General features: G+C 44.2%; 1 protein-coding gene across 3 annotated transcripts in view; it reads left to right on the plus strand.

Annotated features, from left to right (window-relative positions):
* LOC147662653 (zona pellucida sperm-binding protein 3 receptor-like) overlaps nt 1-23,229 on the plus strand; it is a 351,878-nt gene that overhangs the window by 61,743 nt on the left and 266,906 nt on the right. For all 3 annotated transcript variants that reach the window (XM_086951018.1, XM_086951017.1, XM_086951019.1), the window contains one exon: nt 1,668-1,807. In XM_086951018.1, the coding sequence (XP_086807144.1) occupies nt 1,720-1,807 (88 nt within the window). In that variant the 5' untranslated portion in view covers nt 1,668-1,719. The remainder of the gene's footprint in view (nt 1-1,667; nt 1,808-23,229) is intronic.

Here is a 23,229-nt window from a genome sequence, read left to right on the forward strand (position 1 = left end):
TCTTCTGAAGTATTCTGAAAGGTTGTACTAATTTGGCAACCTGGGCTCCAAGTGGAATGTTGTCCTTTGAATAGACTGAGATATTCTATGAGCAGCTGTCCCAGTCAATGCAGGTGGGATGTAACACAATACATGCTTCTTGCTTTCTTTGACTGCTGTAATGCTTTATTTTCCCATCTCCGTTGCCATTGTAGAGAGGTGAAAAGAAACCAATGCTGTTGAAGATAACTGGATACATTTATTGTACCATAGGCTTCCTACAGTATCAGGCTCATGCTATATCGATTTTGCTAAAGCACCTGCCAACTCTGATTATCTTCAGAATGTCATCAATGGACAGCAATGTGTGAGAGCCTACCCATATTTACTTGTTTGGACTTCTCAAATCAACAAACATCCTCATCTTCCTATTTTTCTTTTGTGCAATGACTAAAGGAGGCAACCACAAAGATGACACACTCTGCTCAATTACCCCCATCATCAATCATCTTTGGCTCATCCACCAGATCTTCTCTTACACTTAAGTGGACATTTCGCATTTTATGTTTGACAGTTACTGCCCCATATGTGATTCAGGTCCTGTGCTTAAATACACAAATCCCTTTTAGCTTGGTTTTAAAGAACTTCCTGAACTTCTTGATCATTTTACATTGTTTCATCATCTTGCTCACTAACCAACATAATTTTCTCCTTTGTGTCAGGCATTAAAGTCATGCCAAACAAACCCTGAAGATACCACACTAGAATATTCCACCCTTTCTTTGCAATATACACTTTCTTACAAATGGTGTGTCATTGGAACACATTTGAAAAACCTTCAAAACTGTTTCCACCATTTGTATGGCACTGGCGACCTGCAAGGAGGTTCCAATTGTTTGTTGTCCCAACACTCTTTGAATAGATCTTTTATCATGTTAACGCAAGCAACTGAATCATCTGACAGAATTAAAAACCTTCTCATCCACTGTTATGTTCATGTATGAATCAACACATGTGTCTGAAACCCCCCTAAATACTAAAGCAATTCTTTAGCACCCCCTTCTTTAGGTTCATCACCTTGTTCTCCTGATCCATTTTACAGTACTAACTTACATTATAGTGCCTTGCCACATATTGGCGTTTTTCCATTTTTTTTACCACAACTTTTACTTGGTGCATTCTTAGCTGGACATAGATGTCTGCACCCCACATGCAAATGATAGTCGCATATAAACACACATTCTTTTCTTTTCCTTAAATACTTATTTTATTTTCTGTTAAACTTTCCCCTTAAACGTCGCTTGCAGCCCTCTAGCAATATTTCCCGGTCCTGTGCGAGAGCCCTATAGGGGGTAATTGTGTGTTAGGTTGCTGGTTGTGCAAAAGTGGGCAGTAGCGGGGAGTGTGGCATTTAGGTGCCTAGTCCCTACAAGAGTGCATAGTAGAATGTGCATTTAATGCATGTCTCTTGTCCTACAACTGAGCGTGGTAAACAGTGAGTGATTCATTTTTTATTAAGGCACACTTTGCCCAATTTGGTGTCCCTACTTAAGGAGCATTCTTACTCCAACCTTCTACTTTGTTATTACATCCTGCTCCAGGGGGTACCACAGCTCTAAAATTATAACCATAATGTTGCACATGTGTGATATGTGCCTAATGTATTTATATTTTGGCATTTTTCTCAGAATCGCAAGTTAAGAAGAGCCCGTCTTGCTAAACGTGCCCTAAAATTAAATCATGACAAAGTGGGCCATAATGGAAACTTTCAAAGGCAAAACCGCGATCCGAGTGACGCTGGTGTTAACTCTTGTTGTCTTTGTTAAAGGTAAGTGGATTTCATTTGCATGATTCATAGGAGAACATGGGTTATGAATAAATAAATGTAAGTAGTTAAAACACTATCTTTAGAAACAATGAGACACCTTCCTCTGCAGACATTTGCCCTTTTACTGATTTTGTCACAGCAGTGAATATGTCTCTTCTCCAGTATAAAACTCCCATATTTGAAGAACAGACTCAACAATTTTGTGTGGTGTTGTGGACGTCCTGGGAGAGTAGGAGCCAGACTTCATTTTCAGACAACAATACACATATGTTTAGAGATATGTGGTACCATGCTCAAATATCTACTGCAATGTTGTTAACAGTGGGGGCAAGAAATTGTTATACGCTTATGTGTTGAGATTTGACATGCTCAGCTAAAAAAGGGGACTATTGGGCAGGTTTATATGCAGACTGTGTTTTCAAATATGAGAATGGGAGGAGAGAAAATAGCGAAGGAGCTGAAGTATAAGCTAGTCTGTGGGAGTTGGTTCAATAATGTGTGATCATGTGTCACTATGCAGGTGTGTGTGTGTGTACAATGAAGCGTGCATGTCCATCTGTTTTTTACGGTTCACATGTATGTACCACGGGCTGCTCCTCCGTATGGGCGGAGGAGCGTCACCCCATTGCTTTCTCGCAGTGCGAGAAGCAGAAACTGAAATAGTAAAACTACCATTTTATGTTTCTGCTTCTCACACTGCAAGAAAGCAGAAGGGTTTGGTTGGGGGCTGGCGGGTGGGTTGGTCTACTTGAGAGCAAGGGAGGAGTGGCTAGCCTAATGCTGTGGGCCCTGATTCTCTGGTCAGCCTCTGGGACCGAACAAACGAGTCATGTGCATTCTCCCTTTTCTCCATGTAAGCTGCATGCAGCCTACTTGGAGAAAATGACCTCCCATTAGGCACCCGGCTGGGTGCTGTCCCCACCAATCACAACGCTACTATTCCAGCATTGTGATTGGCTTAGGGAAGGGGAGGGAGGCTGCCTGCTTCCTGTTCCACAGGACCCGGCCAGGAGCTGAGGCAGCGCGGGACCCAGGAAGGTAAGTTTATGATTTTTTTTAATTGAAATTGAATACCTCCCGTGAAACCACCCGCGCGACCCCCCGATCAGTAGGTGCTAAGCCATCTTGTCTGTCTGCATTCCCACGATTGCCCTATTTATCGGCAAGTCAGGAACTGTCCTGTTTCCGAACTTGGAGATTGTCCTGGCTCTGCTCTGGGACAGTTTTTGTTGATGGTCCAGCCCCAAACAGGGCTGCCGGCTTGAAATTCTTTTTTGTTTGGTGTGCGAGTACTAGCGCTCTGAGATAGACCTGAGGCCTGCAATTGTGGACTTCCACTCTTGTGTAGCGCACATAAAGTCCAGGATCAAAGCAGTGTCCCAAGGCTGCCCAAAAAGCAGCCCATAGCTGGAATTCGGTTAGCGGCCTTTTGGCCATTTCCCGAGTGCCCGCGTTACCAATCAGACCCTGGACATGGTTGGATTGGTATTAAAAATCGGCCCGGGCACACCAAAAAAAAGTGCCCCCACGTTTGCGTATTGCCTGTCCGTAAAACACTGCCTCAGAGAAGTTTTATGAAAAGAAAGTGGGTGGGGGGCATGTTTTATTAACTTCACTTAGATAAAGAAAATGCAAAGATTAGTTCACACTACTGAGCCACACATGAATGCAAGTGGGATCACTTCTGCTCAGGCCCTCTGCCCCCACTCAATCAGCATACATTATTGGGTCGGCCCAGCAAGAGAAAGGGAGTGATACCTCCACCTATCTGCCTCTGGAAAGGCCACTCAGGCACCCACTGGGCTGGTGGTAGCATCCTAACAGCATAGACAGACCCCAGGCTGCCCAAAAAGCAGCCCACAGCTGGAATTCGGTTACCAGCCTTTTGGCCATTTCCCGAGTGCCTGCGTTACCAATCCGACTCTGGACAGGGTTAGATCGGGATCAAATATCGGCCTGAGCACACCAAAAAATAGTGGCACACATTTGCGTATTGCCGTTCCGTAAAACACTGCTTAAGCGAAGTTTTATTAAAAGAAAGGGGGTGGGGGGCATGTTTTATTAACTTCACTTAGATAAAGAAAATGCACAGATTAGTTCACACTACTGAGCCACACATGAATGCAAGTGAGATCACTTCTGCTCAGGCTCCCTTGCCCCGCTCAATCAGCATACATTATGGGGCCAGCCCAGCAAGAGAAAGGGAGTGATGCCTCCTCCCATCTGCCTCTAGAAAGGCCACTCAGGCACCCACTGGGCCGGTGGTAGCATCCTAACAGCACAGACTGCCCCCACGCTGCCCAAAAAAGCAGCCCACAGCTGGAATTAAATCCGACCCTGTCCCTGATGGCCTTCTTCTCTCCTCTTGTAGTATTAATTATGTTCAGCTGGCCCCCTCCCTCCCGAGTCCCCAGGCCCCAGTGTGTCTATTCAACCCCTACCCCACCAGCAGTCTGGCTGATCTAAACAGTGTGTACCCATTCCTCCCGCAGATACAATTCTGGGCAAATCACTTAATCTACCCGTGCCCTCTAAAAAAAACAAAAAATAAATATATCCTTGTGTAACAAAACTGCTCTCATATAAAGTGCTCTGATACCTTTGGGCCACGTTCAATCTATATAAAACTGTAAAAAACCTGAGAACATTGTTATTTGTTTTTAATTCTTTCTCAGTAACAGCTGCCTTAAATCATGTCACAGACTGGTAAACTCTGCTGTCTGTACTATGATCTAACAGCCTTTTGTCAATCTATGTCTCGCGCAGGATGGTGCCCGGTGACTGCCTCGCTTCAGACAGATAAATCCCATTCGTACAGATTTTATGCTATCCTCGAAGTACATAAACTCAGAATGGATGCCATTAATGCACAGCTAATGATGTGTAGATTTTTCATTAATGCCTGAGAAGGAAAACACACTATTGGTAATACTATTACTGTATTACACTCTGTAAACGAGCTGTAGCTTACTTGCACAGTAATCCTTTCTGTGGCTGTCCCACTTCAGCACAGGATACTGTTCCTGGAACTGTAAGATGCATTTCTGTTTGCAAAGAGCACCTGAGAATGTCTGTGACAACGCATAGGATGAGACAACAGGCAGAGTCCTGCAGCTTGTCATGAAACATGTCACAAGCAAGCTCAATGTTTGATGCAACCTGGATCCTATTATATTACATACTCAGACTCATACTAGTGCCTGGTGGGGGTGTTTATTCCATTAACTCTCCCTGCCCAGTGCTTCCCGATCATGTGCCTCACTAGTGGCAACAAATACATGCAAGCTGTGTTTGTTTATGGCCTGAAAATGGCTTACAGCCTATATAAAGTAGTTTGATGAAAATAGAGGCTTCCAAACGCAAGAAATAAAATGCAAACCATGTATCAGGACGTAAACAAAAACACCAGGCCTGGTCAGAGACGTTTTAATTGGCAAAGTGGGCTGAGCTCTGGCCCAGAGCCCCAGAATGTCATGGGTCGCCTCATACAGCCAGCTCTGTTCTGTAGAGATTCTTGCCCTGATGATATTGAATAATTTTTAAACAAACTGTTTTAAGTACGATTTTCCTTTAATTTACTTTGAATGTAGATGGTGTGAGAGGCTATTATAGACGTTTTTCAGAGAAATGCTGTGTATAAAGGTAAATGTTGTTGCCCCGGCTGTGGATGGCACCCAAATATTTTTTTGGTACTCGAGGCATCCCGCCCTCTCCCCGCTGTAAACTATAAGTGCCTGTTACTTAATACCCCCTCCTTGTGTAGGCATGCCCTGGACATCTTCGAGCTGTTGACAACCAAAAAACCATTATGTTTAATGCTCACCGAAACTTGGCTAAGTGAGTCCTCCAATCCGGATATTGCTACAGCTAATCCGCCGGATTATGTAATCTATAGACAGGACAGATCTATAGGTAGGGGTGGAGGGGTTGCAATTGTGGTCCAAAGATCTGCCACCTGTGTGGTCGTACCATCGATGTCCATTTCAGGTTGTGAATCCCTTGTTTTTTCCATTGTTTTGTCCCCCCATCAATCTTTCTCAGGGCTCTTGAGACCTCCTGGCCTGCGGGGTCCCTTTTTCGAGGAGTTACAGTCAGTAATTACAACACTGTGCTTGAAGACAGAAGACTGCATAGTGCTAGGGGATTTCAATATACATATGGTTGTTGAGATGGACGGTGATGCAATCAAAATCAATGACATCACCGCCCCTCTAGGTCTTACTCCCTATCTGTCGGGCGCGACCCATGATAAGGGCCACACTCTTGATCAAGTGTTTTCCACCATTCCTCTTGTCATGACCTGTCCCATCCCTGTTCTTTGGTCGGACCATTTTTTGATCTGTTTTCAAATTCAGGGTACGAGCAAATCATCTTGTATAAACTCTAATCATCTCAGGCACCCCAGTAAGCCATACCACCGGGTCACTCCTGAAAGTTTGGCCCAAGCCTGCCTGGAACACCCCTGCATTCTATCAGGTGATTTAGATAGCGACCTTGACACGCTACAGAAATGGCTGACTGAGCGGCTAGATGAACTTGCTCCACTCTCTACGCCCCGTTCATCTATTCACTATTGTCAAGGAGTTTGTCTCCCCCAAGGCTAGCGCAGGTCATCACGAGTTTTCTGAGCCATGGGTCACCTCGCTGGCAAACTTCTTTACAACAAAAATTAAACAGATCCAAGACTCCTTTCCCTCCTCTGGCCTTAGCACAGTTTCCAACATTAGTAACCCATCAACTTTATCTATCGAGTCCAGTCCTGTTCTCTCAGAGTTTCCAGCTATGTCCGCTCCCACCTCTCTGAACAACCTTCTCAAGATCAAGTCAGGCTCCCCTCTGGACCCTTGTCCTGCTACCCTTTTGGCCAGTACCGCGAAGATTTTGAACCCTCTGATCAATCCTGTTCTCAATCTATCGCTGGCGTGTGGCACTGTCCCTCTGGCCTGGAAACAGGCAATGGTTGTTCCACTTCTTAAAAAGCCTGACCTTGATCCTGAGAATCATGCAAACTATAGGCCAATATCTCTTTTACCGGGTTTGGCAAAGATTGTGGAAAAGCATGTCCACTCAGTGCTCTCCACTTTTCTTGAAAGTCATGGTTTGCTTCACTCCACCCAGTCAGGCTTTCGCTCCAATCTGAGCACTGAGACCGCTCTCTTGGAGGTAAATGAAGCCATCAAGGAAGTACTTGACTCAGGTGTAAGAGCTATGCTGGTGATGTTAGATCTGTCGGCGGCCTTTAACACCGTCCCTCATGAGGGTCTCCTCATCAGACTCTATGAGATCGGTCTGAGAGGAACGGTGTTGAGCTGGCTCAGATCTTATCTAGCGGGTCGTCGATAGGTGGTCTGGGCCCCCCCGTACTCTGCCGAAGTACCGCCTTTGGAGGTCGGAGTTCCTCAAGGGTCGGTGCTTAGCCCGACTCTTTTTAACATCTGTATGACTCCCTTGGCGGTGCTGGCGGAGTCTTTTGGAGCCCAGATCATATCATACGCTGATGACACCCAGCTTCTCTTCACCTGTAGAAAGGGTGCTGAGTTCGACGGAGAGAGCATCCGTGGCTGTCTTGGGGCTGTTTTCGACTGGTTTCAGCGAAACAGCCTCAAGTGCAACCCTGATAAATCAGAGGTGCTTTTCTTTGGGTGTCAGACAGACCCGCCATGGCAGGATTGGTGGCCTGTGAATATGTTTCCTCCCTCATCTTCCTCCTCGGTTGCTAAGAACCTTGGGGTTAAAATTGATAATAATCTATCATTGAAGTCCCAGATCATAGGCCTTACTGGCACCTGCTTCGGTCTCCTGAAAATGTTACGTAAGTTCCTCCCTCTGCTTCCTCTGGTCCATAGGAAGACGACGGTTCAGGCCTTAATTTGTTCCAGGCTCGACTACTCTAATGTTTTATATTTGGGTCTTCCGGACTACCTATTGCAAAAACTTCAAGTGGTCCAAAACTCGGCGGCGAGGGACATTTTTGGCCTTCCCCACCATGCTAGAGCCTCGGATTTGTTACTCTCCCTGCACTGGCTTCCTGTCAGAAAGTGGATTACTTTTAAGGCACTTACACTAGCCCACAAGGCACTCCATGCTGTTGGGGCTAAATACATCCAGAAACGTCTTACCTTTTATAAGCCCACAAGATCCCTCAGATCAGAATTCCTTGGTCTGGCAATTGTCCCTGTTATCAGGAAAGCTAGGATAGGGGGACGTTCTTTCAAACATCTCGCTCCCAAGCTGTGGAACACCCTCCCCCTGGCACTCCGTTGTACTCCAAACCTGCTGGCCTTTAGAAAAGGTTTGAAAACTTGGCTCTACAGTCAATGATAGGTCTGCTTCTTTTTTCCTTTTTCTTTTCTGTTTCAGCTATGGGTCAGAAAGCGCCGGGACACTCCCTGGAGTAGCCGAGCGCTATATAAGACACCCATAACATTAACATTAACATTAACATTAACATCCATATAAAAAGTTTCTTTTAGATCAAAACAGGACCTCACATATGAGAAATGAGAGTGCATCCCAGAGAATATTTGCTGTAATATTAGTGAGCATTATTGATGTCATAACTAGAATTTAACAATTACTTTATTACCTTGTTGCTTTCTTAAATATATTTAAAAATGCCATTTGCTTGCTCTTTTCTCAAAATGTTCTCGGCGGAGAACCCCCTCCAAATCATCTTATGGCTGTTGGGCTCGCTCGCTGGCTGCGCTAGCTCACCACCGGCCTCGCATCACAAACTTTTGTGCTCACCACTTTCAAATGTCACCAGCCACCACTGGTGTGTATAATTGTGGAAATCTTTTTTGTGGTGTATGGATGAGTGATTGCACATTTGTAGAAATGTGCGGGGTGCATTACAAAACTCAGGGGGGTCACATACAGTGCCTGATCTGTAAAATAATAAGTGTGGGGGGGCCAAAGTTTTGCTCAGAAAGCAGCAGCTGGTGCTATCGATTGTCACCATCCATTAATCCAACAGCGTTCACTCCTTGTCGCTGCATCTCCCTCTTTCAGGTTCTTTATTTTTCCATTTGTTTTTCTGTCTTTCTTTTCCTCTTTCTTTTCTCTCTTTGAATTTTTTCTCTCTTTAGCCGTGGGTCAAAGTCCGAATTGAAAAAGTGTGTCCCCCCAAAAATAACTGCCAGTGGGCTCTACCTGCAACCGCTGGCTCACATTAAACACTGCTTCTGGCCCTGCTATAAGTTAGCTACACAGAGTGTTGTCCGTCTTGACGTTATTATAAATGCCAATGCATAATGCATCATGTGGTTATCCTTGGAATAGTTTCCCACTTGGCATTATGGTGGCCACCACAGGATATTGTAGGCATTTGTGATATATTGTGCTCATCTTTGACTTCAAGGTGCAGATATCTGGTCTAATAATGGTTCTTTCTGGAGTATCCTGGACATCCTATGTATATTGGATGCCGACTTGCATTTTGTTGCCCACTGCTAAGATAGTGTGGTATCCTTGGCATAATACTGGCCATCCCAAGCTTAATGGCAGCGGTGCCTGGCATAGTAGTGACCAGGTCATGTTGCAGGCATTTTCTTGATATATTGTGAGCATTCATGACATTATACTACCATCCTTGCCATGAAGGTATTCTTTGTAAGATTGTGTCACAAATTGTCATTATGGTAGTCACCGCTATTATAAAGGCTCCCCTAGCATGTTCTGAGCATCATTGGTATTATAGTGCACGTCTTTGGCACAGTAATCTCACTTTATGTGAATGATGGTTTTTCTGGTATATTGGCAGTCTAGTCAAATGGGGACACCCTTGGCATTTTTATGACATCGAATACCAATAGTCATCTTAACCCTATTAGCGGTGATCCCTATGACTTACAAGTGGCTCTGACATTTTGCTGTCATTGTTGGCATTTTGTGAATAAAGCTGGCTATCCAGGTAATACTTTGCATTATCGGGGTGATAATGAACAGATGTCCTGGCACACTCTAGCCATCCTTGGCATAATGGTTACAACGTCAAGCAAATTGGTAGGTACCCATATTTATTTATTAATAAAGTGCATATTCACCTGAAAGTGTTATAATGCTATGGCTACATGCCCCATATGCCGGTTTTCTCCAGCTGTGCCTCTACACCACCATTCCTCACCACATGCTCTAGTACACTGCTGTTCTCCATCCATCCGGGCATAAAGCGAGCATCCTGATAGCTGCTGGCTACCCCTGGCATATGGAGAGGATCTTATGTGCAATATGTTCCAGTGGAACAGTAGTTCACGAGAATACTTGATGAGAATCATAGGCTGATATTTACGAACCAAACGTGGGTATTTACTGAGAAACGATCTCTGGGATTTGGGGTAGAACATGTTTTAAAAGGCAATGGCAAGCTGAATTGGGGAAAGTATGTAACCAAAGCGAAAACTTTAATTTGATAGCAAAATCTGATTATTTTCAGGAAATTGCGAGTTAATGTAGGATACGCGTATTGCTGATTCGATTTCCTTCAACTGTCAGTTGCTCATATGGCAATTATATCATGTTCATGTGGGAACATTTCACTATCTATATTGACAAAGCATTTAATTATATTATTGCGCTACTGCTTTCTGGTACCAGAGCTGTAGATTGATGTCACTGAAATGATACGTCTTTAACATGTATCTACAAGCTCGGTAACCTGAGATGTAGCTCTAATGTGTGAGCCTTTAACATGTGTCTAAATTTAGGTTTAGCTCCTCTGTCCACAGCCTGAGACTGTGATTTGGATAAAAGCTTTCATTTTCCCAACCTGCCCCTTCCATGTAGACTGTCTGTTTTAAAGAATCACTATGCATCTACTTGGTAGGGGCAGTTTTAACAAATGAAAGGAAGTGAAAAAGATGCCATATGCAGCTTGAAAGATTATACCTAATGTGAGAAGTTGGCTGGTGGGCACCTTGCACCAGTCCAAACGACCCTTATTGATGGTAGTTTTAAAGACAACCTATATAGAAAGCTATCTTAGTGGTAGCTGTGGAGAGCAGCCTTCAGGCTAAGTCATGAAGGAACGTAAAGCAGCTTGTTTTACCAGTCTATAATCTCATGAATGATCAAATGAAAGGAGAACCACACCAGGTATATATGTATAAAATATATGTATTTATTCTAAACACACTCCTTTAATCTCTTTATGAGGCTAGAGGCAAAAGTACATTCAGTAAACTTATTTAGCACACAGTAAATTAGCACAATATATGGTTAGCCCTAGGGGCTTAGCAAACCAAATACTAAGAAAGTGGTATAAGAACCACAACTGACATAGATACAAGGCCTAGAGCCCTTAGAACCGCTGGAGCCACCAGGAACCACCCAAGGTAGGGACACAGGGGACCCACGGGGGACGCGTGCAGTGTCTAAACACTGCCGCGATTCAGCATTAACTTCTATAGGGGAATGTCGCGGTTGAAAAATTACAGAATAAGGACACTTAGAAGAGGACTTGGAGCACACCCCTTTAGAACTAGGCAGTTCTAGAGTCAATACCCACGGGAGCACTGGAGTACTCGAGTTACCTCACCAAGGGAAGCCGGGTGCATAGGTGTCTTTTGGTGTCGGATTTCGTTGTCGTTTTCATAGGTGATCTGCTGCAAGGTGCTGCTGGCGACCAAGTCGAAAGTGTCTTGGTGGATCCAAGAGTGGATCGAAGATCTGAAGAATCTGAAAGCAGAGGAGACAGAGTCTGGGTCACTAGCCAGGGACCAGGAAGGCTATGAGCGGATGCCCACCAATGTCGGGGGCTTTCATATGGAGAAGGTGCAGCTTGACTCCTCAGCCACGAGGACCAGGAGGTGGATTCGAGCTGTCCCATAAAGGATGTCAAGTGCTGCGGTGTTGGTATCAAGATTAGACCCAATAAGCCTTGGCAACAGCAACCCATGCAGAAAGCAAAGATTGGCTTTGGTGCATACCATCAAGATCTGAGGGACTTACCCTTTGAAGGGGAGTCAAGGCACATCTGGCGCAACCAGGGAAGCCCAGAAAATAGAAGAGTTACCTTTGTGGGGACGGACCAGGGATCGCGAAGGAGCCTCAAGCAGAAATGCTGGAAGGGGGTCCACAATCTTCAATGCAGATGATGCTCGGGGCTTGGACTACAAGTAGCCCAAAGCACAACTTCAGAAAAGCTTGGGAAATTAATGCACTAGCAAATGTGCATGGTGTCCAGGAGTTCCGGTCTCACGTCTCTCGTGATGGCACCGGGTCTCAGCTTTGCAGGGATCTCGTGTCGGCCTCTGAGAAGTCTGGAAGTCCATGTCCTGAGTCGCAAATGCTTCGGGGTCCAGCGGGAGCCTCGGAAATGCAGACCGGCAAGATGCTTCTTGTTGCCTGCTTGAGCAGGGGAGTCACTCCTTGACTCCAAGGGAGATTCTTCCATCTTCTAGTCATGTAGAATGTCGAAGTTCCAGGATATATGTTGCGGAGTTTCATCCAAGTGTAATCTAAAGTCCTAAGGATTGGGTTTCTATACTTATACTAAGTTTAGGGGTTGGACTTACTCAAGGGTCCCACCCATGGGAGGACCCAGGGAGGGGGATGGGTACACCCCTTTCCCTTTGTCCAGTTTCGCGCCAGAGCAGGGGCTGAGCGCCCCTGCAACTGGTTTGAACTGATGTATGCACAGGGACACCAAGTGTACCCTCATCACTGTCTGAAAAGCATTCTATAAATGCACCCACCAAGCCCCAATACACTAAAGCCTGTCTGGAAGGTGGTTACACCTCCCTGTGACAGGAAACCTATTGACCAGGCCTCCTCTGCTGGAGTTTCATCCAGCAGAAGGAGGTCAGACTCGTGTCTGTGGCTGCAGCATCCATTTTATGATGCTGGGGCTCTTTTAAACTATTACCAGTTAGGTAAGTGTGTATATGTCTTCTCCCTCTAGAAGGGTGGAATTCTACCCCCGCCGCCAGAACTGGTGGGGGGGGGGGGGGTAGGATTCCAAAGTGCTTGACACCAAACACGACATGTTTCCATGCAGCCATTCCAGTTATCATTTACCACGAGGTTATAATGCACTTAAGAGTATATGGTCTGGCTGCATCACAGAACAGCATCAGAGAATAGATTCCGAAAGCTGCAGAGGGGCTCAGCTCATGCATGGGAACCCTCTCACACAAAACCAAGCACTCTGCCTTCATGATTGATAAGTCCTGCCATAGGAGTGACTTATAGGTTGACATGTGTAGATATAGGTAACCTATATCTTAGTAAGGGGTGCATGCACCACCTTACCCAGGCTGCAGTAGCAGACCTGTCGAGCCATTTTGGAAGGCTTCTCAGGGGAGGCATAATACATGTTACAGCCCCTGGTAGGCCTCTGAGGTTACTATCCCCTTGGTACCTAAGATACCATATACTAGGGTCTCACAAGGGTAACTCAGTAACCAATCTGGAGTGTACCTAAAGTACACGCAATCAATTTGGAGAGGAAGCAGCTAGGCTGGGGTCCTGGTTAGCAGGGCCCCAGACAGACTGAAGTCGAAAAACAGTGAAACACCAGCAAAAAGTGGGGGTAACCATAGTAAGCAGATCCTACTCTCCTACACCTATTACATTTCACTACTTACAAAAGATTTAGGTTTTAAGCTACATGTTGGGGAAATTGTGCTGAAAAGAGTGCACCAGTTTGCCACTATGTTTTCAAGGTTTTCTTGTGGAGCACAAAGCTGACGTGAAAGACCAAGCACACCATGCAAGTATTGGAATACTTTGTGAGTGCCTTTTTGGTACTGTACGCAAAATCTAGGGCTTTTCATGCATTTTATAGAAATGTGGCCATATCTTTTCGAAATATTCTATGGTGGAGAACCCCTCCCATCTACAGGGGAAAGTTGGACTCAATAGTTCCACATTGCATTCCAACACAGCTCTTTAGTCTCGCCACTTTTGAAGGTCACCAGCCACGTCTGACCTTGAGATGCTGTAGGAGTATGAGCACAAACAACCAGTGAAAGGACAGATGAGTGATGAACAGCTATATACTGTCATAGTGAACAGCTGTAGTAGCGCATGTGTTGGAACTGGGCCTTACTAGGTAGCACAAGAAGGAGAAGATTACAGGCCTAGATCGTAGGCATACTACCGAACACAAAGAGGTAGCCGAATTACCTGCCTTGTATGTTAGTTACATTGAGTCATCATGCTGGGCACAAGCATCTTTCACCTCGGATATTCATGCTTCAATTACATTGATATATTTTTGTAATCTGAAAAGTTTCCAACTATCTATTCTGCTTCTGTGGCCGCTGATGTTACGCCATGTATTAACTTGGGCAACACTGAAGTGCCTTCTCATGCCATTTGAATCTTAATTATGGAACTCATCCTACGGACGATCAGACCATCTTATTTATGGCTCCTACAAGGGCGATGGTTAAACCTGACTATAAATGTACAACATTACCAATACGACAGGTAGTACGGAATAATTTGTAGACCGTGCTAGCTGTAAGCTGAACTTTTATCTAGGCATTTTGGTCTCAGGGTTGGTGAAAGATGACAAATCCAGGCTTATAAGCAAACTCCTCATATTATGCATGCACCCTACACTTCTCACTGCTTGTCAATGTACCCTACATCCCTCGCACTGTCTGTCCATGTACCCCAGCTCATGACGTTGCCAGTTCGTATACTTACATTGATGAAGAGATGTTGTGACAGGAATCTGCCAATTACTCAACTCTCCCCTCTTTCTTCTCAGGTACCTCCCCATCAGTAGCTAAGGCCTAAGAAGTTGTTCAAATAAACTTGGGCCTAGGACTGCGAGCTTCAGTGTACTCGTTCACCCCGCCACTGACAACTCTCAAATTGTCCTGTAGTCTGCACAGGGTAATGGCAGAGGCGTTCTGCGTGATGTGCCCTTCTGGGCCACCTCTTCCTGTGTTTCTTTCACCTTCCTTGCTTATCGTTGTGTTGATGAGATACGAGATATCAAAATCTGCTCTATGTACTGTGTTATGTTGGGTGGCTTTGAATTCAGGTACTCTTTTTGGAGAATGCAGGAAAGGACTTAGGAGTGAGGGAGTTTAGTGGACATGGTAGGGGTCCAAAAAAGACCTGCATGTATGTGATTAAATGCGTTTTATAGTTTAGTTCACGTTAACAACTGAATCACAGCTCAAAATCAAAACTAAAAATGTAAGGTGCAGATTTGGTGCTTGTGAAAAATGCTGTATTGCAGCATTGGAAACATCTACCAGAGTCTAAGTTCTTTGTCATTACTGAGGTATGGGGTGAGTCTCTTTTCTGAACTTGAATTGGAAGCAAAATACTTACAAGGAGGTGCTTAATTTGTAAAAGAATAAGCGCAGAGGCGCAAAGTTTTGCTCAGAAACCCGCGACCATCACGATTGAATGTCTGCATGTCGAATACCAAGGCTGGGTAGTCTTGATTCCACTGCATGCCTCTATTCAATTCCACTCACTCACTGCTCCTTTATCTCGCTCCTGCAGGTTCCTGCTTTCTCCCTTTGTCATGTTTTTTCCGTCTTTTTTATCCATCATTTTCCCCTTGCAAGTTTTTCTCCCTCTTGTTCCAAGTCTGAGAAGGTAAAATAGGTTCCTGTCCCCAAAATTAAGTGACAGTGAGCTCCACTTGCAGCTACAGACTGAAAATAAGCATGGGAATGAGGTGTGGGGTAGAGGAGTCATGGAGATGCAGCAAGTGAAACTTCCCAGAGAATATTGGAATACTAGTTGAACTCAACGGTGGCCCTCAATATTTTACTGCAGCACTGAGGCCGGGATTTCAACCCATCTGAACTTTTTTGAAGAGGTTGCCACTTTTGTGCCTGCTTAGGGAAAAAAAACTTAGGCTGTGGTTGAGCTACTCCAAATACAAATGACCTGCAATTTAACGGCTACTTCTAAATATTTGGAAAACATGGGACTTTTGGAATGTTGACTTGGACTATCACCTAGGTGAAAATGGTATCTGAACTTCAATAATGGAATTGAGGGTTCCCAGCTACAAGTTGCAAATTCTAGCGCTATTGGTGATCTGGCCAATTTGGTCTCCCTGTTAAGAGATGAGATAGAGGGTATGAAAAAACTAATTTTAAATCTAACTACTATTCCAAACGGCAACCTATGTGCCACTTGTCAACACGCATTGCTTATCCAACAAAAGCCCAGGGTACTAAACAAGTAGCTAGGAAAAATGACATTATAAACACTAAGCTACCCGGCCTGCTCAGGCTGAAGGGGGAGTAACAACCACGGGCATTGCCCCTACTTTGGCCTCGATTGTAATCATCTCGAGGCCCCCCGCGAGGGAATCCAAGGCGACAAGCAGGTACAACGATAGTGCCCAGAGGACCCAGGGGGGACCTATAGGGAGGAGATGCCCCCCAGGGCTGCAACCACAAAATGGGTCAGGAATATCTTCTAGGGTTTCGCCCAATGCCACCCTAACATCCCGTAAAAGACAAACAAGTCATAGTATGGAATCATCTGAGCACCATTTACACGCAACGGCTACTTTTTCAACAAATACTATATACATGAGTAATGTGCCCACGTGTCAAATACGAACTAATGGAACGGGGGAGGGGGTTGATTTTTTGACGAATAAGGCCATTCATTGGCTAAGGTATGTTTGAGGGTGCCGGTCGATCATTAGAGAAGACATTGTTAGAGCTAGGAGAATCCAGTCACTCCGGGGCTTCGTATGATGTAATTGAACTAACCCTGGTGTCTGATAAGTTAGCTGAGAACTTATTCACGATGGAGTACAGATCAAGCCCCCCAGCTAATTTGGACATCCAGTTGAGGAAAATCCCCCCATTACCTTACTCATTAGCAGTAGCCATGCCTTCAAGGGTGATAGGGAATGGGCCACATAGATCCAGACTTAATTCCATCGATTGACTACCCCTCAGTGGGATAGGAGAGTTGTTAATTGACCAACAGGGACCGAAGGGTAGTAACCACCTAAAGACGAAATTGGAGCAGCCAACAAGGAGCCAGCAGGAGGTTGCGACCCGCTAAGTTTATGTGGCCCAGGGGTCCAGCCGTTACCCACCGCAGCATTGGGGGGTGATTCTAGTGCGGGTGGGGGTAGAATAGTCTTGTGGAATATTGCGGGATTGGGCTCCAGAATGCATTCACCAGAATGGGTGTCGTTTATAAATGGCTTTGACGTCTGTATCTTTCAAGAGACGTGGGCCTGCGAGCCTTTGTTTCTCCTGGGTTTCCTTAATTTTTTCGTTCCAGCAGTTAAAGGCTCCAAGGGAAGACCGAAAGGGGGTCTAACCATCTGGGCTCGGCAAGCACTCTTTGACAAGATAGTAGAGCTCCCTACAGGCAATAATGATATTCAGCTCATTGGGCTTACTATGTCTTCGGGGGAACGTCTAGATATTTATAACTTGTATAGAAGAGGTCCTGATGGGGGGGAAATCCCAGGTCCTGGCTGCACTTGACCAATTGATTGGTGCCCAGTCAAGTGAGAACAGTATATTAATTGCTGGGGACATATACATGACCTTTGAGCCCCTTTCTATAGAAGACTGGCAATCAGGTGATGATGCAGACAATGAATGGGGAATCCCCAAGTTCGATCTAAAACCTGTGAGTAGATGGTCAGCAGAAGTAATACAGATGAATTCCCTACGTAGCGAAAGGGGGCTTAGAGCCTTGAACGGTAGGACAACGAGTGATGGACAAGGGGCAAACACCTTTGATAATGGCCGTTGGCAAAGCCGGATTCACTATGTTATATGTAGCTTAACGATCTGGCATCTGATGGAAGACATGAGGGTAGTCAGCAGACAAGAGAGTGATCACAACCCCCTCTGTATTACTCACCTGCTGTGGGGGGGGTCCATGATGGACAAAACACTATAACGGAAGCGATAGCGGAGATCGTCCCAACGAACAATATGAGACGGGTCAAGTGGTCCCAAATTGTGGCTAATCATGAGGCGCTACAAAGTATTAATAAAGATCTGGATCTTACCTCCTCTGCTATGGAAGTAATTTTGAACTCGGAATCGGGGAGTAGTTCAGACACGGAAGAGATCACTAACTTGCACTGCAAATTTTTTAGCTGGATTAAGGGCCATTTCTACAGGGTAGTACGCTCGCAGTCGGGCAAAAAAAGTCGACCACAAGTAGCGGGGTGGTATAACGCTACATGTAGGACAGCTAGAACCTCTCTGGGGTTGGCTATCAAGAGTAATGACCCAGCCACCGTTAGGGAAGCAAGGCGGAGCTACAAGTCAAGTGTATTTATAGCCAAGAAGCAATGGGACGAGCAGCACTGGCAAGATCTTAAAGCTGCTAGTTCTGCCAAAGATTCCAGATTATTCTGGAGCTTTGTTAGGTGGGGGAAAGGGGGTTTCCCAGAACCTCGCTCTAACCATGTTCCCCAGAGTAGCTGGCTGGACTACTTTGGGCCCCAATACAGGTGTCGTCCGGAGGATATGAATAGGGAGTCTGTGGCCATTGCTATATTTCAAGCTCCTCCTTTCATCAACGTGGATGTACTAATGGCCCTGGACGCAGTTACACGGGGTAAGGCTCCAGGCCCAGACGGGGTGCCTGCGGATGTTTTTCTCCAAGAGAAGCCACGCTGGAGCAAGTACATTTTGTATCTGGCTAATGCAGTAGCGCTAGGGGCACCGGTACCAAAGTCTTGGCTGGAGCTGGTAATAATCCCGCTATATAAAAAAGGGGACAAAACCTCACCAGGGAATTACAGGCCCATCAGCCTTATAGACACAGTACAGAAGGTCGTAGGTAAAATGACCTGGCAAAAATCATGACCTGGGAGGAACAAAATATTGTTCTATCTTCTTATCAAGCAGGCTTTCGTAAACTGACCAGCACGACAGACCAGATTTTTCAGTTTACGCTGCTACATTGGAAGACAGTGCAGTTGGCGAAGGGCAGCCGTTATGCTGCCTTTATAGATTTACGTGCAGTTTTCGACCTAGTCCCTCGCTCCCTGCTTTGGAAAGTCCTAGTTTAGATGGGCATGCCACTTGAAACCCTATCGCTGGTGATGAGACTCCATGAGTCAAATTCCGTAAGGATCCAGTGGAGGAGACACGAGCAAGTAACTGATGAGTTCCCGGTAGAACGGGGGGTACAACAAGGCTGTGCCATGGCCCCGATGCTTTTCTCCCTCTACATTAATGGAGTAGTGGAGTGTATGTTGTCTGCCTCTGTAGATGCTCCAACTTTGGATGGTGCGAGAACGCCAATCCTACTATTCGCAGACGACACGCTCATATTATCTAAAACCCCCAGCGGCCTGCAGCGTGCCTTAAACATTTTCGAGGGTTTTTGCACTGATCATGGGCTTGAAGTAAATGTAGCCAAAACGAAGCTCATGACATTTAACCCCCACTCCAGCTTCAGAGGGAATTTCTTTATGGATGGCCAAAAGGTAGAAATGGTTTCGGACTTTGTTTACTTGGGTATCCATATAGACAAGGGCGTAAAGTGGGAGAAACACATAGAAATGGCGGCTCTTAAATTCCGCCAAAACACCGGTGTTATAAGTGCTGAACACAGAAGGTCTTTGACTAAACCTATTGCGCCAGCACTTCAAGTATATGAGGCCAAAGCCATTAGCTCTGCGCTTTATGGCACAGAGCTCTGGGGTTATGGCAATCTAGCCCCACTAACGCTCGCCGAGAACAAATTCCTTCGAAATCTTGTCGGTCTTCCTAAAAGTACACCCATGAAGCCTCTGCTTTGCGAGCTAGGCAGGAAAGCCATCTTATATATGGCTAGATTAAGACCCATTTTATATTGGCGGCGCATTTGGGTCACCCCCGAACTCGCTCGCTACGCAAGGGGCTTTCTGGATGTAATTAACTTCGACAAGTTCCATACGATAGGCTGGCTAGGGGATTTGCGCAGAATGCTAGGGATTTTAGGCATGAACAAGTTATGGGAGAAACCAGAGGAGGCCCAGTTCCCGACAAAAGCAACCATAAAAACAAAGTACTGGGACATGGTAAAATGCCGGAACTGGAATGATGCAGACCCTTCTACCCTGGAGGGATTATTTCTGGAGATAAAAACTTACCCTTCTCTTGAGCTCTTTTGGGATATTATAACCAAACCGCAGGACAGGAAGCTATATTTCCATCTCAGAGTGAGTTCTCTCCCAATAAGATCACTAACTGGAAGATGGGTAGAAGGTAATTCTCATGTCTGCCCAGCTTGTAAATCCAGCACTGAGACCATTGCCCATTTACTTTTCGTGTGCGGGGCTTACTCAGTCCCCGACTTGTCCGGCTGAGGGCTATGTGCAAACAGCTAGGCACGAGGGAGAGTGATGTGGCCCTAAGGATTATCTGCACTAGTTCTCTGCCAATTATCGCTGCGGCAGTTGCTAAATTCTTGGGCTGGGCATGGGCTATTAGAAGGAATTCTCTTGCATAACAGTAGGCTTGATGAGATGAAGCTAGGCCATTGTATGTTATCTCAGCTAATGGGAACTCGGCTTTTCTGTGATTATACTGGCTAATTAATTGTATGAATTTGTGGTTTTATTGATGAATTTTAACATTATTGATGTCACGATGCTTTATCATTTTAAGAACATTTTCTTCTCTGAGGATGTAAATATGTTTTAAAAATTTGCTAACTGTGGATGTAACGGTTTTAAATGTTTTATGCTTTTATGAGTTTTTTACCTCGAATAAAGCAAATTTGACTGACTGGTATCTAAACTTGCAAATTTACTCACTCATCTACTTATATGTTCCCCTCTGTGATTTGAACACTTGCTCTAAAGATCTGTGTCTAATTTGCATGGCATTCATGCCTTAACTGTACATGTTCTCTAACCAATGAAAGCTTGCAGTAGTCTGTTCTGCTGGAATGGAAGATTGCACTTGTTAGCTTCTGTCAGAGTGGGAAGCTTGCTCTGCTACTGCCATCCTGTACCAATCGTGAGGAAGCAAAACTTGCTTTGCTGGTGTCTGATTTGTGTGTGTACTGTGACGGTGAAAGCTTGTGCTGATGCGGCACTGTCTGTATTTGTCTTCTGAAGGAGGGATGCTTGTGCTATTTCTGACATAAGCGTACCTGTATTAAAAAGAAGAGGTGTTGCCGCTGCAGAATGAAGGTGTTTCCACTCATTATGAAATAGAAAAGTCACTGCTATTGAACAATAGTGTAATCCCCTACCACACAAACCTAAACACTGATGTATTTTTTTGCGGAGGGAGATGCATGCTGTAATAATAATAAATGTCTTGTAATATAGACTGTATTTTTAGTAGAAGAATGTTTTTAAGATGTATATTTTTTCTTTCTTTTCCTTTTTACTGAACTGATGAGTATGAATTGCCTTTTATGCTGTTTTGTATATAGGTCACTGGAATAATAATTTACAATGCTGATGTTATGAACTTTTATGGTCTTCTTTTGAAACCTAATAAAGCTAATTTGACTTTGACTTTGAAATAAAAAAGGATATACAGCATGTTTAATGAGCGTGCACTTTTCCACAATATTTGATGTAAGATGCTTGTAGTCCTGAGGAAGTTCCTGTCCCTAAATGAGCAATATTCAAATGCCAAAACATGCCAATCTAAAAGGGAAACAGGGTCCACTGTTGTACCCTCTATTTTTACTCTTGCAGCAGGGAGAAAAACATTTAGCTCACTCACACACAACTTTAATATAGTTATGAAAGCTTAATAAAGGGAGAACATACATTTTTATATAAGGAACCAAACCAAACTAGCGAACCCATAACTGGGTCACGGTACAAACAGTGAACTGTAGTACTCCTAGTTGTTTACAGTGCTGGATGTGAAAGCCAAAGATGAACCATTTCATGCTAGGTAGGTGGGGTTTCTCACTCTACATGAGCACAGGAATGTATGGTAATTCTATTACAGGTGTGGATCATTCTTCTAGGTGTACTGTGATTCTTGTATGTTTATGTACGTTTATGGAGAGCTGTTTTCACTCCCTGATTAGCATGTTAGCTACCTTTGTTGTACATGTCCTGTACAAGTGAGCTGATTGTGATTTTCCTGTTACTGCCATGTGCTATTTACTTAATTTGTTTGTTAGGAAAATATGTGCTGCTACTGTCCATGTTGCACGGTTGTTGTGTTTTTAAGCTCAGTATCAATCATTCCACTAAACAAAAGACAAAACAGTTTGCATTGCCAATGCTTGTATTAATGCATGACCTGAAACAAAGAGTGAACCTTTGTGGGGACCAAACACCAGTAATTTCATGAACCCAAATATTACTGAATCCTAATGTTTACCTTAGATAGTTCAGCTTCACAACATTTCTCATTGATCTAGTGGCAAAAGATCATCCTCCCCTTCAATCAGACAAATTAAGCAGAGCATTTTATAAACTGGGAACCACTCAAGAACTGCGTTTTAGATCAAAATTAAGTTTTAAAGGATTAATACGGAATTGTTGAAAAAACATCAACATTTTTTGTCAGAAAACTCAGAAATACAGAATCATAACAGAACCCCTTCAAAGTCCCTCTAAATTCTAGATTTCCCTCTGATGAAGAGTACTGGCAATATCTTGGTGAGAAATAAGTCTCAAAATACTCGGGCAGAGTCTTGAGAGGAAAATGACAGGTCATCCTTGATCTTTGAAAAACAAGTATTTTTTACATACATTCTATGCATATTAATTAATATAACTACAAATTCATCATAGTATGTCCATGGTTAGATGGCTTTGGCAAATCACAAACAATTCTGTACATTCCAAAGGTCCTTAACACTAATCCATTTTTTAAGGTAAGAGAAATCTTTCACTTGTTTCTTCAGTGATTGCACTCCGGAGATGTTCAATCTAATATGAAACATTTATTAAACAATAGCCCAGAGAATCATGTTCTTTTGCATGCTTACATCGGAATTTTCAGTGGAAATCTTTAAAAATTATACTTTAGGTACATGATGGAAAGCTTAATTAAGAATATATTGTTTCTATGATCTCTATTACTACAATCTATTGATGTCATTGCCATGTTGAGTGAAAACTGTGAACAGAGAAGACTTGCAGCTGGCCGCTGATTAGGATTGGGAATGAGCAGGAACAAGACTAACAGAACTCCAGAAACTGGATCCAACTCAATCAAACAGTGTCTCAAAACGAAAATATGACACAACTATGTTGCATAATCATCTTGTTTCACATGTACTATCAAAATTACTAATTTGCATACATACTTGGTCACTCAAAATTTGCACATCTGAAAAATCTTTAACAACCCCCTCTCTTGTTATATTTTTATAATCTCTAAAGACCACATAAAATAACTTTATGAATCAGCCATTAGTTTATTAATTCATCGAAACCTTCATCTTCTTGGGCAATTGTACATTTTCCTCCAGTTGTTTTAATGGTTGATACACTTGATCCTTTAATCATCTAGTTCTAAATCATCTAC

Source organism: Lissotriton vulgaris, unplaced genomic scaffold, assembly GCF_964263255.1.
Source record: "Lissotriton vulgaris unplaced genomic scaffold, aLisVul1.2 SCAFFOLD_1031, whole genome shotgun sequence".
In the NCBI taxonomy this organism is placed as follows: domain Eukaryota; kingdom Metazoa; phylum Chordata; class Amphibia; order Caudata; family Salamandridae; genus Lissotriton; species Lissotriton vulgaris.